Source organism: Neophocaena asiaeorientalis, unplaced genomic scaffold (genome assembly GCF_003031525.2).
Source record: "Neophocaena asiaeorientalis asiaeorientalis breed wild unplaced genomic scaffold, Neophocaena_asiaeorientalis_V1.1 scaffold246, whole genome shotgun sequence".
In the NCBI taxonomy this organism is placed as follows: Eukaryota; Metazoa; Chordata; class Mammalia; order Artiodactyla; family Phocoenidae; genus Neophocaena; species Neophocaena asiaeorientalis.
In genome coordinates this window covers 1,781,988-1,799,516 of record NW_020174551.1, presented here as the reverse complement: position 1 = coordinate 1,799,516, position 17,529 = coordinate 1,781,988, and the positions used below count along the sequence as shown (strand labels likewise).

The following is a 17,529-nucleotide window of genomic DNA, read 5'->3' as shown; positions in this document are numbered from 1 at the left end:
AACACTAAACTGAAGAAGAAAAACTAGTGTGTGTGTGTGTGTGTGTGTGTATGTGTGTATTTCTTTTAGTTAGGACCTTTTTGATACCTACTCATTCCCTGGAAAATAAAAGCAATCCATTAAACATTTGCTTTTTTAAAATACTGTTGTAATAAACTATAATGGAAAAGAATCAAAAAAAATATAGATATATACATATATATGTATAACTGAATCACTTTGCTATACACATGAAACCAACACAATATTGTAAATCAACTATGCTTCAATTAAAAAAACTGTGGGACACTCTCCTTCTTTCTTTTGGTTAATGTAAATGTAACACGTATACCTTTGAAGCATGTTTTATTCCTTAAGTTTTCTTTCCATTTTTTATTGATAATAAATTTTGAAACTTAAAGCCATATTTATGTAGCATTCCTGTAAATTTAATTTCAAGAGTTGTGAGATTGTCATTTTATTTCCCATCTATTCTGCTGTCTCCTAATTTGAAGGTCAGGATATGAACTATTAAGCCTCATTTGGAGAAGCTGAATCCAACATATTCCTGCATATGCCATGAAGCATGTGATTCTAAATTGACAACGAATTCTTCTAAACTGTAGGGATTTGTTTTAAAAAGTAACATGATGTAACATGGCATAGTTACTTAAACCAAAGGAAAGGTTGCAATTCTTCAGATGACCTTTGGGAAACAGCAGACCTTGGTCAGAATGTCCTAATCAGGAAATTTTGAAATGTCAAGCCTAATCTGTTAATCATAATTATATAGATATTTTGTGAAATTTACAGTAGCCCTTTAATAAAGATCTTTCACATAGACACTGATCATCTAAAATTTACAATTCTAAGATAATAATATTTTCCCTATGGCAAAACTGAGATCCAGAGAATCTCCAATTTGCTCAAAGAGACCCCACGGCTAGTAAGAGTTAGAATGTAGATTTGAATGCAGTTTTCTAGTATCAGGTCCAGTCAATGCTTCTTCAGTATAACAAAAACTAAACTAATCATCAACAAGAACTAAAAATATATCATAGAGAAGAAAATTTAAAATGTTTAGATACATTTATAGGATAGTGAACGTTCAGTCAGATCGAATCCTTAATGTCATTAGGGTTTAGAGAAAAAAATGGAATATGACAGTTATAAATGTCTGGTATATTCTCAAAAGACAACAACAACATAAAAGCAAAGACAGTATAGAACAGCGATTCTCAAACTTTAGCATACATAAAAATCACCTGGCAGCTGCATTTTGTATAATCTCAAAAGACAATAAGTAAAAGCAAAAATGATATAGACATTGATTCTCAAACTTTAGTGTACATAAGAATCATTGGAAATTTGGTATACATAAGAACTCTAAGAGATCCTGAGTTTGTATTTCTAAGAGTCTTCCAGGTAATATGGATGTTGATGGTTCAAGGGACTATATTTTGAATATCTCTGACCTAGCGCAAAACTGAAATGTACAATTTATGTCCATCCATCTATGCCAGTACACACACAGACACAGACACAGACACAGACACACACAGGCAAGGTGAATGTAATAGTAATGGTAAACTGCATAGTGCCAGATACTGTGCTAATATATATTCTCATTTAATCACACAGTAATCCTTCATGGTAGGCATAAGTTTTAACCCACATTAAATATACAAGGAAACTAAGGCACAGGGAAGTTAAGTAACCTACCTGAGGTCACACATCTACCAAATGGTAGAGCTGAGATTTAAACCCTGGCAGTCTGGTTTAGAAATCTCTGCTTTTAACTATTATAACATGCATCTTTCCCAACAGCTGAAAACATTTTTACCCAAAATTGCCATAAAGAAATTATAATAAAAAATTAAGTGCCAGAGAGGAATATAAGACAAGATTTATATGTAGACATATATTTTCTTGAGTATTTAGAATGTTCTTGCAACCACCTAAGACACATATGTGTATATCAGGGATTTGTGATGATTAAAATAAGTACTTGACCTCAAAATGTACTTAAAATTGCATGAAATAAAATGAGATTTTTAAACCAAATATCTTTTCATTGTAATGTGGATAAATCCCTGGGGAGGAGTGTCCCTTTCTTGTCTATGAGCAACCTGTCGTAGCCAGCGGTCTTGGACATTGAATAGCTAATGTTCATAGGGTGCTCTTGGTTAGAACATCAACTCTCTGAGCTTGGGAAGGCTTCAGGAGCCCATGGGATTCTAATACAGGGCTACAAAGGCCTCTCCTACTTTGGAGTTATATAGAACTCCAGAAGCTCAGAGGGTGGTTACATAATTGTTTCCTAGTCTTTGCAATTTTCACTCAATCCCAGAAAGCTCAAAGGAATTGGCAAGGTCCTACTGAAACTGTGAGTTTCTCAGAAACCTGAGCACACTCCAGATCCTAATTATGCACCGGCAAGGCCCCAGGACTGGGACCCTCCTCCGGAGGTGAAAATAGCTACAGAGAGCTGCTCAGCTACCCAATGTAGAGATATTTCAGCCCCACTTGCCTCAACAGCCTCTAGCCACACTCTGTTTGGGGACTTGTACTTGAAGCTGGGGTAATCATTCCTTCCCAGGCACTTCCCACCTCACAGATTGCCCTTTAGGACTTTGCCAACCGTAGAATCAAATTCACTGTGAATTAAATTGCAGCTCTGATGTAAAGTCCTGGAAGCAGTTGTGTTTTTAATGTCTCTTTAATAAGTAAGCATTTTGGCTTTATTGAGAATATTTTCTGTTGTGAATGTGAGCATTGCGCTCCTCATGAGAGGCAGTGCTACCTTTTATCCTTCAGGTTTTTAAGGATTTCTGATCCATGGCTGAGTATTGCAGAGATAAGATGGGCCCTCAGAGCCAGGGAGTTACCTTTGGTCTTGGTTTAGTTTAAAGTAGACCTAACATGATGTTTTCTATCAGAATGAAAAAGCAAAACACAAAATCAGGCACTGCTGTTAGGTCTACATTTCAGTCATTGTGGTTACTTTCAACAAATTTAACAAGAAAGAAAGAAAAAGGGAGGAAGAGAGGGAAGGAGGGAGGGAGGGAAGGAAGGAAGGAAGGAAGGAAGGAAGGAAGGAAGGCCAGAAAGAAAAGGGAAAAGAAATACTGAAGGCCCAGGCTCAGCTTTCAGACTGAGTCTGGTACATTGTTGATGCTCCTCTGACTTTTTTTTAAGCATTTGTATTTCATCTGCTGTGACATAAGAGGTTAAAATATTATTCTGATATTATCTGTGTAAGAGTGGCAGCAGAAAAAAGAGAAAAAAGTTTTTCAGATTTGGCAAAATCTGTGCAAACCGTTCCTGAAACCATGAACCTTGGTGAGAAGAGATGTAACCTGTTGGTGAGCATTTGATTTTTAGGCATTCTTAAAGTTGGAATGATTGGTTTGTTTGTTTGTTTTTCCTTTATTCTTGGAAATAAAGAACTTGGCTTTTATTGATAGAGCTGTCAGGGACTGGAGAACATTGACAAAGATTCTTCGCTTGACCAAACTTTAGACAGGCTCCTGAACCTTCTCCTGGGCCCATCTGTGCACTTCCTTGTAAAATCCAGTTTTACAAGAACCCTGCTAAGTCAGTTTAACCAGAAACCCCCAGCCTTGTATCTGATCACCCTGGATATCTCATTCTCATCAGGTTCCTCATCCTCCACCACCCCCAGGTGATGTCTGATCACCCTAGCCTGTCTTTAGCAAAGAATCCTGTTAGGTTGGTTTAGCCAGAATCCCATTTACTCCTGATGTTTCCTTTTAGTAATTTTCCATCCCCTGACCTCCACCCTGCTCCTTGGCTATAAATTCCCACTTGCCCATGCTGTATTTGGAGTTGGGCCCAATCTCTCTCCCCACTGTAAAATCCCGTTGCTGTGGTCCCTATACCTATTGCGATGGTCCTGGATAAGGTCTGCCTTAACATCTTTAACAAGTGTTGTTGAATATTTTTTTCTTTAACAACATAGTCTTTAGTCTCGTAGACAAAATTTTGACACTGGTAGCCCATGGATGGGCAGGATCTAGTTTTCAGAAATGTTTTCAGAAATGTTTTGTTTGGCTTTTATTGTGTTTTGAAAATAGAATTATTTGCCAACACCTAAATTTAGGAGCTATCATGTAAAAATCCAGGTTTTTCATTTTTTTGAAAAAACTGATTCACTTTGTTATGAAGCAGAAACTAACACACCATTGTAAAGCAATTATACTCCAATAAAGATGTAAAAAAAAAAAAAAGAAATGACAATATGAGAAAGACAACTGGCTGAATCAAGTTAGTGGCTGCTTTGTTTGGAGTGGGCAGATTTTCTCTCTCCTCCTAGTATCTCTGCGGTGGGCTTCTCTGGCTGTTGTGCTCTACCTGCATGTGTAGACATTTGTTTGCAATGCCTTCATTATAGCTTACTAATCAGTTAGTACTTCATGGTGTTACCACATGTCTCTAAGGATGCTTCCGTAGTTACTGTTCTTAACTATATGAGACTATAATGCTCTGGGAACTCATAAGGAAAAGGAGAATTATTATGTATAATCTTAAAGGACTATGGACTGACGTTATTCTGATTCTTACTGCACCAATTTCATAGAGGTTTCATGGAGCTCTGACATTTGTTTTTTTATTAATGATGGGATTTAGATGTATCTTAAGAAAGTAACTCAAATGTAATTAAGTCATTGAAAGATGAAAATACTGACATTTTGGAAAATTGGCTTTTGATCAAAGAATGTATGCATTAAGAGGGTGTTTCTATGCTTTTTAAGTAGAAAAAGAAATGGATAAACCGTCTGCTTCCTAAGTACCCAAAAACATAATTTTTGCTACTTGAATTTGCCTTTATTTTGGCTGAATTAAAAAGCAAACAAACAAAAGCGAATCAAATGTCTACCTGAGGGCAAATATTTCTGCCTATAAAGTATGACTTTACTCTGGAAGCAGTCCGTGGTCTCTTTATTTCTTTCAATAAGGAACTTACAATAGTAACTTCTGTTCTATGAAAACTGTGTTCGATTACCTTGTTTGAAGGCTCTTAACCATTTGCTTGGTTTGGTTTTCCAGATCGTATACCTTAAGGTTTAATTAATACAATGACTGAAAAATGTTTGCCTTTAGAGAATAAGATTAAAATGATTTGTTCACCTTGAACCTTATGAAGGAAAGTTGAATACAAACTATATGAATTACATTGAAAGGATTAGGTTGGAAATTGAACTCTTAAAGAAGTTTGAGGTAAACTTTTGACTTATTTAGGGGTTCATAGGAAAGTTAAGCAATCACTCAGTTTTTTTAAAAAGCAGGAAGAAATACTGTGTATGTCTGAATATAAGGTGCTCCCAAGATGTGGATGTTTATGTATTTTCCCAATGAGAAGTTTTAAATATATAAAACCTTTAGAAATATAGATAAAATGATCAGATATCTATTTACATATGGTTAATGTATTAATTTACTTCCACATATGTATTTGAAAATCACATATTACAAAAATATTAATTTAGAAATATCACTTTCCTTGCCTTTATAGTTCATTGGTTGATTTTATTCAAATTTTTTCATGTGATTTGGTTCTAGTGACTTTGTCATCACTTTGAGTCATCTCAACTAGTTTTCCAGCACACATAATTTCCTAAATTTTTTGAGACTCAGCACTTTTTTGATCAAATATGATTCTGTCACTGTAAACCATATACCAATTTACAAGCACCATTTGCGTATAAGGGGGGCAGTTATTTTAAAAATTTGTCTTATAGGTGAATACTTTTCTGCTCTCCAGCATGTAACCACTCAAGTCGTGTTCTTTAACATTATATTAATACGCTTTTGCATTATCATATCAAACACTTTCAGCTGTAGGAAAAAATTACTAAATCTGTGAGGAATTTTTACTTTAAAACACAGATTTTGTTAGATTACATCTATAAGCATTTAAAGCTAATAAGGATAGAGGTTGTTTCAGCCTAATGAGTTTTCCCCAAACAAACCTTTGCTTTACGTAATAAAATAATACAGAGTTTTAGGAAAGGATTTGACTCTGATGTGACTCTTTCCTGAGGAATATTCTTGAGGGAAGAAAAGAATCTGCCTCATGTATGAACATATATGATACTTCCTTTTTTTCTCCCTTTCAGGGTTATTCCTTAAATCTTTAGTTAAGTTCAACAAAACATAAAAGATAGATAACCTGGAGAAAGGGAGAATTTTATTTAATGGCAAATCAAGGCAATGTTATTAATTTTGTGAGACTTTTTTCTTATCCTAGTGCATATCACAATCATTAAAATATCCATTTCTTAAAGAAATAGTCCTATAAAAAAGATAGCAGGTGAGGAGATGAAAGGATATACTATGTGACAGACATTCTGTATAAATGTTTCCATAGCTGTAAAGTAGTATTTATGTGAGATTTTTATTGGGAGGTAGCAGTTACTTTGACAGGAGATGTTGTCCTTGTCATTTCCTGATAACCATGAACTACACCATTAACCACAAACTACAGAAGATGAAAACAGCTGGTGTTTTTGTCACAGAGGGAGATGATACAGCTTGGGAATATGAGAGGATTTAGAATTTGTAATGGTTAGTGGTTTCTGTCTTGGCTATTTAATAAAATGCCTAGTTTTAGGAATTAAAGAAAATTGAAGTAGCAAATATTTTTACTTTCATACCATAACCTATGGAAAAATCTATTATTGTAACATTTTCCAGGAAAGGATAACTCACTTTTACTCTGGGGCTTCCAGCTTTGTATGAAAAAAGTCTATGTCATTAATATACCAAAAATATAATTTAATACTACATGTATCAGAAACAAATTATGCCAATGTTGATAATGACGAATTATCATTTTTATCTTTTAACAGTGGAAAGAGTGGAACGAGAAAACCTTTCAGACTATTGTGTTCTGGGCCAGCGTCCAATGCATTTACCAAATATGAACCAGCTGGCATCCCTGGGGAAAACCAGCGAACAGTCTCCACATAGCCAAATCCACCACAGTACTCCAATCCGAAACCAAGTGCCCGCGTTACAGCCCATCATGAGCCCTGGTCTTCTTTCTCCCCAGCTCAGTCCACAACTTGTCAGGCAACAAATCGCCATGGCCCATCTGATAAACCAACAGATTGCCGTTAGCCGGCTCCTGGCTCACCAGCATCCTCAAGCCATCAACCAGCAGTTTCTGAACCATCCACCCATTCCCAGAGCAGTTAAGCCGGAACCAACCAACTCTTCTGTGGAAGTATCTCCAGATATCTACCAGCAAGTCAGAGATGAGCTGAAGAGGGCCAGTGTGTCCCAAGCTGTCTTTGCAAGAGTGGCATTCAATCGCACACAGGTACCGTTAGCAATGAACGTCATAATTGGTGATTCAGAATAATACTAAGGACAGATTGTGGCAAGTATTAGTTCTTTCTTATCTCTTTAAAATTTTTTTTATGGATCTCCGAGCATGTAGAATTAGATCAATTAATAATCCTTAGTTCATGAAATACTATCACCATTGATCCATACTTGGCCATATTAATTAATCAATTTCAGTAATGTAACGAATGTCTGTGAACCCACCACCCAACTCAGGACCTGAAATGTTACCAATGACCTGGGTCTCTTTGTGTGTTCCTCCTCTCCTCCCTTTTTTTCATTTGCTTTTCCCCAGATGTAACCCTGATCTTGAATTTTGTGCTTATCATTCCTTGTTTTTTAAAAAAACTAGTTCTAGAACTATTCATGCCCAAACAATCTATTATTTACCTTGTCTTTGCACTTTATAGAAAGAATATCACTATATGTCATCATTTCTATAATTTTTTAATAAACCCTTCACAATGTACAAGTTAGATTTAAGATATTGAGAAAGTAAAAATGGATAGATTACTCATATTTTTAATGTTTTGAGGGAATTATATGCCAAAATAATATTAAATGATAAGACGGTAAACAGTTTATTTATGTCTTATTTTTTTGAGGGCTGCTTATAATTAAGTTCTTTCCCACCAGTGCTAAACGTGAGTGTGCGTCAGAATCACGCTGTTTTAAGGCAGTTAAAACACAGATTGCTGGGCCTCTTCCCAGAGTTTCTGATTCACCAGGTCTAGGGTGGGACCCAGAAGTTTGCATGTCTAACAAGGTCCCAGGTGATGCTGATACTGCTGGTCTGGGTCCCACTTTGAGAACTAGTAATCTAGCTCTTGTACTCCTGTCCCTCTGGTATCTGCACGGGATTGGTTCCAGGAACCCCCCATGAATCCCAAACTCCACAGGTGCTCCAGTCCCTTATATAAAATGGTGCAGTACATTTGGTCCTTCGTATCTGTGGGTTTCACATCCGCAGATACAGAGCACCAACTGTATGAGTAACAGAAAAGGAAAAGTGCCTAATCTTAAGGAGCTAACCAACCTGGTAGTGGAAAAAAAAAAGTACCCAGATAATTCGAGTAATATGTGAAGTAAGGTGAATAATGCAGGATAATGTGTGCAGCGATTACAGGGGCTGTTCATGAGGAGTCATTAACTGTCAGTAGAGCGAGTGTGATAAGTCTTCAGGAGGACGGTGGGTTTAAGTTAGCCACCCTACTAAATGCATGGCAGGAAGCCAAGCTCTGTGCAGATGCAAAGGTGAAAAAGACCATGGGTGAGCACATATGTGAACAACTGATTTGAGTATGAGGTTGCTGGGCAGTTAGACCTTGAAGGGTAAATAAAATTTAACAGGAAAACACGGAGAAGAAGGGTATTTTAGGCTAAAAAAAAAATGCACAAGAAAAGTGTTGATTCAGCAAAAGGCGGGATTAGTTGGTAGTTGATAGCAAAGCTAGATAATAAAACTAAAGGTGGAGGGAACAGATCTGACAAGGTCTTGGGGCCATGCTAAGAACGTTGAACTCTATTTAATAAGCACTGGAAACACTGAAGGTTTTATGTAGGAATATGCTATAATCCAGTGATCAGAATTGGATCTTAGGAAGACTTTCTTCCCCTTAATGATCACAAGAGGGTTAGGAATATCATTTAGGAAGCCGCCTTAAGCGTCCAGCTGAAATGTGTAGAAGTTTTGAACAAGACTGATGGCGATGGAGTAGACGGTACAGTCAAAAAGCATTGTGAGAGTAGAGTTGACAGTGCAACTGCCTGGAGTGGAGGTAACACCAAGGTTTGAGCCTGGTGACTAAGAATATAGTGAAATTATTTAGAAAATCAAGGAGGGCATTGAAAGAGATGGTTGGAGTAAGGTTAAAGTGATTATTTTGGATTGGGCTATTTTGACTTTGAAGTGCTAGCAGACTTCTTAAGTGAAGATGTGCAGCAGTCATTGAAAATAACAGTTTAGTGCTAAGAAGAGTTGTCAGGGTTAGAGAAAGAGATCAGAAGTTTATTCACAGAGCCTGGGATTTAAAGAGACAGGGGAAGGAGGGGAGAGGCCACCGGCACTACTAACACCAGAAAAAGAGACAGAGAAATGCCCAGAGAGGTGGGGGCAGGTAGAGGTGGAAGAAAAGGGAGATGCTGATAAAAGTATAGAGGACCTGGGTAAAGAGTTTCCAGAAGGAGACTTGTCCGTGTCTGGAAAACTAAGTCTGGGAAGGGGAAGCTTGAAACAGTGCCATGAGATTTGGCGATTGGTTGGGAGAGATCTTTGGCAAACTTTAGAGTATAATTTCATTAGAGTGGTGAAGGCAGGAGAGAGAATTTAGGAGTTCAGGATGGATTAACTCTTGAGGATACGGAAACAGTGGCTGCAAATTACTCTTTCCAAAATTTGGTGTTGAAAGGGAGACCAGAAATGGGTTGACAGTTTGAATGTGAGAGGGAGTCAATTTGAGATAGAAGAATTTGTGAGGTAGTTTGGGGCCTCAGCTGAAGTCAAACAGCATGAACTAGTGATGGAACCAACCACTGTGGTTTGGTAACAGTCTTCAGCCACGCTGGAACTGCAGGGGTCGGAGCAGGGGAGAAACGCAGTGGGATTGTTTGAGGTTTGGTGCTGACAGCTTAGGTATGGCAGGAGACCAAGAGGGGTGAAATCTCTAGCTCCCTTGACTCCTAGCTAACTTATACATTCTGTTATTCACAGAGTCAATACATCATTTGAAAATGAGTTCGGAGGTTCACAGAGGGCTGCACATGTTCCAAACATCACTCTACCACTATTCTCTTGTGACTCAAAGTACTGGGGCTGCATTTGTGTGTCCACAGTTATCTGAACCGGGGTTATGAAGAACTCTGATCCTTTGGGGCAAGTCTGTTGCATACTATTATAAAACACAAAGTAGAAGGATGCGTCTTTTAGTCTGTATCTTGCAGTTCTGTGAGTGTGTGTGTGTGTGTGTGTGTGTGTTCTTTCATCTATCATTCATGTGCATGAACAGGCATTTCAAGGCTAGCCAACATTTTATTGCTGGTTATTTATACCGCTCCTTTGGATAAGGATAAAATTGAGAGCATGGTCGTATTGCTTTGGATTTTAGAATCAAATACAGTATACATTTCATCCAAATAGCATGGAGCATGAGAGAAGAAGGCTCACGATGAGGCTAGACAAAAGGCGGGCTGTGTTGGTGTGAGGAAATGCTCTGCCAAGGCCCTAGACTCCTGGAGGTCTGTCTTCTCCTGCCCAACTCTTTTTGCCTATTTTTGGGGATTAATGATTTTTCTTTGGCATTGCCATCTTTTAAGTGCCAAGTTATAAAAGGTCTAATTGAAGCATGGAACGCATTTTATTATTTTCCTCCTGCCATTAAATTTGTAAGATGGCTACACCCAGAAAGAAACATTCACATTCAATCAACATGAGCTTGAGTTCATGGGCAAGTCTTGAGGATATCAAATGGAAACTGCATAGGAATGTATGAGTATTTCCTTTTAAATTTCTGCTTTTAATTTGGGAAAGCTTTTCATCCCTCTGGGATCATAACCTGTTGTGTATAAAGCCCAACCTAATCAAGGTAGATGGTATTGACAGAATGACATAGTTTGAACTTAAGCTGGAGGTCAACAGACAGATTGTTTCTGCTGTATATACTGTAGTCACTAACAGCAAGGTTGGACAGCCAGGTTTCACCAGCAGCATTGTTAAATGGAAAATGTGGTGTACTATGCCCCATGAAACCAACTGTGGATTTTCCAAATGGTAGGCTTTTTTTTTTTTTTAATCACATGAGTGGTAAAATGATTTGTCAGCTATAATAAACAAATAAGAATTAACTTTATAGGTAATAACATAACTTGTTAATCTTTGGATAGAAAAGAATCTCAAAACTTTTTTCTTAAAGCAAACAAAATCAGATTTTAGATGGACACCTAAGGCCAATATTAGTCTTGTACTCAGTTGTTTTACTGATATGTAGCATATCCTCAGTTTACTGAATATTTTTCAGAAATAGTTCGTGATAACTATTATTCATTTATTATCAAATTCAATAAAAAGCAATTTGATTTGTCACCCTATAGTTTGTGCTCCTGGATTTGTTTTTGATGATTAGACCAAGAACAAATCTAGCAATTAGTTCCTCTGTGTGTGTGTGTGTGTGTGTGCGTGTGTGTGTGCGTGTGTGTGTGCGTGTGTGTAGAACAAAAATCACATGCACAATATTCATAAATGAATCTAGAATTGTAAAAAAAAATAGTCTAGTTTTTCACGTTTAAGACTTGCAGACGAAAAGCTCAAATTCATAATAAATAGCATTTGAAAATAACAGTTCTTCAAAGAAAAACTATTAATTACTTTGTGTGTCTGATCCATTGCCACTATATCATTTGGTATTGTAAAGTAACATAATTAAGGGAATGGAGCTATATTTCCAAGAACTTGCTTTTTAATACATTTTAATCTTAATCCGTGTGTCTTTTAAAAACATAAAATATATTTGTTTGATAAAATGATCCCCTACCCATACTTCGTGGCAAGGTCATGACTTCTGCCAGAGTCAGAGATAGACAACCTTTTGCCAATCTGATTTTATTATTTATTATTATTTTTTACATTTCTATATTGGTTTCTTAATACTGTCCAAACTAAGAACGTAAATTAAATCACATGATCTGGGCAAGGGAAACAGCACTTTTGAGATCATGTAATGCCAAGATGTTGAATCTTCAGCTTGGGCATGAGACTAATGTAATTCTAGATGCAGGGAGTAGCAGAGCATCACATCCTATCTGAGCCATCAGCATGGTAGAAGCCTATTTTTTCCTTATGACCTTATATAAAATATACTCGGAGCACCATCGCTTACTTCTTTGCTAGACTTTTGAAAGAAAATGTTAGCCCTGCTTTTCATGTCTCTAAAGACTTTTATAAATGGGACCCTATGAGAAGAGTAAGATAAATGTGCTGTTTTCTGACCTGATCATTAATATTCAGGCAATCCTATGCCAAATTTCTAAGCATTTCTGTTACCTGTGGTCACAAAGTAATGTGATACACCAGAGGAGGCTGAGGCAGATAACAAGCCAGCCCTTTTTTCCATGCTTCACGCCTCCCCCAGCACCCCCACACTGTCCCACCCCATGATTTACTTCTTTTTTAAAAATTTAATTTAATTTAATTTTTTATACAGCAGGTTCTTATTAGTTACCTATTTTATACATATTAGTGTATACATGTCAATCCCAATCTCCCAATTCATCCCCCCGCACCGAACTGCTTTCCCCCCTCGGTGTCCATACGTTTGCTCTCTACATCTGCATCTCTATTTCTGCCTTGCAAACCGGATCATTTGTACCATTTTTCTAGATTCCACATATATACGTTAATATACGATACTTGTTTTTCTTTTTCTACTTCACTCTGTATGACAGTCTCTAGGCCCATCCTAGAGACTCTACAAATGACCCCATTTTGTTCCTTTTTATGGCTGAGTAATATTCCACTGTATATATGTGCCACATCTTCTTTATCCATTCATCTGTTGATGGACACTTAGGTTGCTTCTATGTCCTGGCTATTGTAAATAGAGCTGCAATGAACATTTTGGTACATGACTCTTTTTGAATTATGGTTTTCTCAGGGTATATGCCCAGTAGTGGGATTGCTGAGTCGTATGGTAGCTCTATTTGTAGTTTTTTAAGGAACCTCCATAGTGCCTATATCAATTTACATTCCCACCAACATTGCAAGAGGGTTCCCTTTTCTCCACATCCTCTCCAGCATTTATTGTTTGTAGATTTTTTGATGATGGCCATTCTGACCGATGTGAGATGATATCTCATTGTAGTTTTGATTTGCATTTCTCTAATGATTAATGATGTTGAGCATCCTTTCATGTGTTTGTTGGCAATCTGTGTATCTTCTTTAGAGAAATGTCTATTTAGGTCTTCTGCCCGTTTATGGATTGGGTTGTTTGTTTTTCTGATACTGAGCTGCATGAGTTGCTTGTATGTTTTGGAGATTAATCCTTTGTCAGTTGCTTCATCTGCAAATATTTTCTCCCATTCTGAGGGTTGTCCTTTCATCTTCTTTATGGTTTCCTTTGCTGTGCAAAAGCTTTGAAGTTTCATTAGGTCCCATTTGTTTATTTTTGTTTTTATTTCCATTTCTCTAGGAGGTGGGTCAAAAAGGATCTTGCTGTGATTTACATCATAGAGTGTTCTGCCTATGTTTTCCTCTAAGAGCTTGATGATGTTTGGCCTTACATTTAGGTCTTTAATCCACTGTGGAGTGTTTTCTTAATTTCACTTTCAGATTTTTCATCATTAGTGTATAGGAATGCCAGAGATTTCTGTGCATTAATTTTGTATCCTGCTACTTTACGAAATTCATTGATTAGCTCTAGTAGTTTTCTGGTAGCATCTTTTGGATTCTCTATGTATAGTATCATGTCATCTGCAAACAGTGACAGCTTTACTTCTTCTTTTCTGATTTGGATTCCTTTTATTTCTTTTTCTTCTCTGATTGCTGTACCACATCTTCTTTATCCATTTGTCTGTCCATGGACATTTAGGTTGCTTCCATGACCTGGCTATTGTAAATAGTGCTGCAATGAACATTGGGGTGCATTTGTCTTTTTTTTTTTTTTCCAGAATAAACTGGATTTAATCAATTCTATCAGGTTCTTTCATGAGTCTCAGATATTCTTGTATCCTGTATTATTATTTTTTCTTTCAATTTCCATATATATATATTTAATATCTTTATTGGAGTATGGTTTCTTTACAATGGTGTGTTAGTTTCAGCTGTATAACAGAGTGAATCAGTTATACATATACATATGTTGCCATATCTCCTCCCTCTTGCGTCTCCCTCCCACCCCCCCTCTCCCACCCCTCTAGGTGGTCATAAAGCACCGAGCTGATCTCCCTGTGCTATGCGGCTGCTTCCCACTAGCTATCTAGTTTACATTTGGTAGTATATATAAGTCCATGCCACTCTCTCACTTCATCCCAGCTTACCCTCCCCCGTTCCTGTGTCCTCAAGACCATTCTCTACGTCTGTGTCTTTATTCCTGTCCTGCCCCTAGGTTCTTCAGAGAGCTGGAAATGCTTAACCAATGTCTGATAGGTGCAGGAGGGTGAAAACCCAGCTCCTTGCCTCCATCGTAGGGACAGCACTGAAGTGTGACTTCCCCTCCAGAGCTCTCTGCAGGATCAGGCTGAGGCTGGGACTTTGTTTGGATCTCCTCCCTTCTCTGACCTGCTTCTCCCACTCCTTCACCAGTTTCCCTCAGAAGCACTTCCTGAATAAATCACTTGCACAGAAATCTTTATCTCAGGATGTGCTTTTTATCCCAGATTATAGATCAGGGTCATTGCTAGTCTAATTGGCATTTGGATATGCCATGGAATAGTAGTTTGAATAAAAGTTATCTTCAATTTTATACCTACTACCTTCACAAATCTAAGGCAAGATGTTATTATGGGAATAGTATAGAGGTTTTTATTGTACTACTTTGTTTTGAAAATATTATCAGTATTCATAAATCATGAACAAGATGTTGTTAAGGAAATAATATAGAATTGTATAGAATTTTTTACTGTACTACTTTCTCTTGAAAATATTATCACTATTGTTATTTTAAACGGAGTCCCCTGAATTCAGTGGGATGATATTGATATTAGCCAGATTTACTTGTGGATATTGAATGTGTGGGGGGGGTTTGGTTAGAAGGATGGGGGAGAGAGAGAGAAGGAATAAGACAGAAACAGACATTGGCTATGAGGCCCTATGAGATCTTTCAAACTTGACTTAAAGTCATCCTTACTGAGTCTCAAAGATGAATTATGTGATTTATGTGAGTTTCAGAGTAGCTTTGCTTCTCAGCCCTGCCGTATCGCCAGTGCTCTGTCAATGATGCAAATGGGTCTGTTAGGCTGATAATTTCAAGAAGTAATAGGACCAGTGCTCTGTCAGGTTTTATTTTTTTGCGTATTCATTTTTCCTTGCTTCTATCCCAAATTTATTTTAGTGTTGGCACACTTTCGCTTATCAGTCCTATGGACATGAAATAAGTTGCTTGGCTATTTACTGTGTTTACATCTTTGCATTTTGACAGTTTAATTATGAATCCTAACGTAAAGCATTCTTTTGCCCCTGTCACTTTATGGACTTAAAAAAAATCAATCAGAGGCTTATGACTATATGAAAAGGTTTGTGACTATTTTACAAGGCTTAATATTGCCCAGGAATGGTTAGGGGATGTCCACTGACCTATAATAAGAATGGTTTCATGGAATATGTACAGTAAATCTTCCTTAATAGATAAACTATTCTCTAATTTATTTAAAAATCCAATGACCTACATATTCATATGTTCAGAAATCCCCCATTTACTAACATTATTTCTCCTTTGAGACCTTCCATCTGAGCAAATCTGTTAAATGAAGTAGAGGAAGCTTTGATCGAAACTAGGCTAAATCCATCGGAACGAATGCCCTGCCATGTGTGAATGGGAGCATTAGAATGCCAGCAAAGGGAAATGAGGTGTGATTCTCTGCCCCTGTCTGCACCACTATCCCCTTACCTTGAAGGTGGGGTTCAGGAAATATCCATACACAAAGAATTGGCATTAGGAGGTTTGTATTGTTTGAAAACGAGACTTACCACATTCGTTATTTACACAGTATAGTTATTTTTCTTTTTCCTCTAGCAGATTATGCCATAACTCAGAAAGTTTGGGTTCATTTTGTGTCTCAGGTAGCTCTCCTGAGCCAATTCTTAGAAACATGTTTTCAGTAGAAGCCCTTGTGTGTTTTGCAAAATGTGTTATTCTTCTGCAACAGAAAGGCCTCTAATTTGGTGTCTTGCTCCTTCGTTAGTTTGATGAAAAAGTCACAAAGTTACACAACTTACAACCTTTTGTCAAAGGCCTTTTTTGAGAAAGCTGTTCATCTTGGTTTTATCTGATAGAGAAGAGGATTTTTTAAATCCTTTGGGAACTCATTTGGTTGACCTGTCCTTATTTGCCTACTTTTTATTTTTTATGAGACTTTGCAAAAAATCTGCTGTTTACATATCAAAGCCACATCATTTGAAAAAACTTAAGGCCAGGGTCATAAATACAGCTCATGAAGTCACTCAGCAACCAGAGAATGTTTTCAACAGATTGGAAAATTAAATTGAATTATGTATCAGAAAAATTGGCAGTAAGGTCAACAGCTAGAAATGTAAATGTCTTTGTGTGAAATGACATGGACTTTGCTTTTATGCTTTATTGGCACGGTGTTTATAGTATTTGCCCACCGTATTATTAAGGTTAAAAATGTCTAAGGACTTACTAAACATATTTCGAAATGGCACAGTTAGGAAGAGATGTGTAGCAACAAAATGAAAATTTTAGCAACCAAAATATTTGAAGTCTGAGCTTTTAGTGTGTTACCAGTTAGTTTTTTCGGGGTTGGGGGGATCTTCTCTTTTAACTTTGTGTTTGATTTATACATATTGTTAGCCAAAGGTAGGCATGATTTAATTACATGTACAGTTTATATTTGTAGAAAACTTGACCTCCAAGATATTTAGAATTCTTTCTCAGCTGACCTCTGGTCTCAAGTCATTACTTCTCAATATCCAGTTAGAGATATAGGCACTCAGCAAGTCATACAGGAATAGAATACAATGTAAATCCAGGGGTCTTAACTCCATGGTCCAGTAAGCTGGTTATAAAATGACAAGGAAACCTGTGAGAAAAAGGAAGTCCTCCAGCTGAAAGATGGGCTGTAAATATGAAATGCTGCAGATCAGGCATGAACATGTTATTGGGTTTTGAAGCAAATAACATACCCTCTTTTGATTTCAGCATTAAATTAATAAAGTAGGAAAAGATGGCCCTGCAAGCTTCATAAAATAGGTACTCTTTCATTTCAGAATCACTGGCTTGAATTCATAGATTTAAAGATTGTAGTAATATTAATATCTCCTAGGATAGCAGTGTCTCCAAGTTATTCAGTGACTTAAGGATGGCCCTCTAGATAGTGGTCTCAATTTAGTCCTCCTTACATATAAAGACTATAATTAGCACTTTTTAGGCAATTTCAGCCAAAAAGCGTGGGGGAGATGCTGTCTCTGTTTGTGCTCTGGGTAAAGAGAATGTTGATTCAGTAGCTGTCAAA

The 17,529-nt window shown here is 37.1% G+C and overlaps 1 protein-coding gene across 1 annotated transcript in view; it reads left to right on the top strand.

Moving 5' to 3' along the window:
- Positions 1-17,529, top strand: part of SATB2 (SATB homeobox 2) — a 186,940-nt gene that overhangs the window by 101,168 nt on the left and 68,243 nt on the right. The window contains exon 7 of the mRNA XM_024757394.1: positions 6,852-7,324. Coding sequence (XP_024613162.1) covers positions 6,852-7,324 — 473 coding nt within the window. The remainder of the gene's footprint in view (positions 1-6,851; positions 7,325-17,529) is intronic.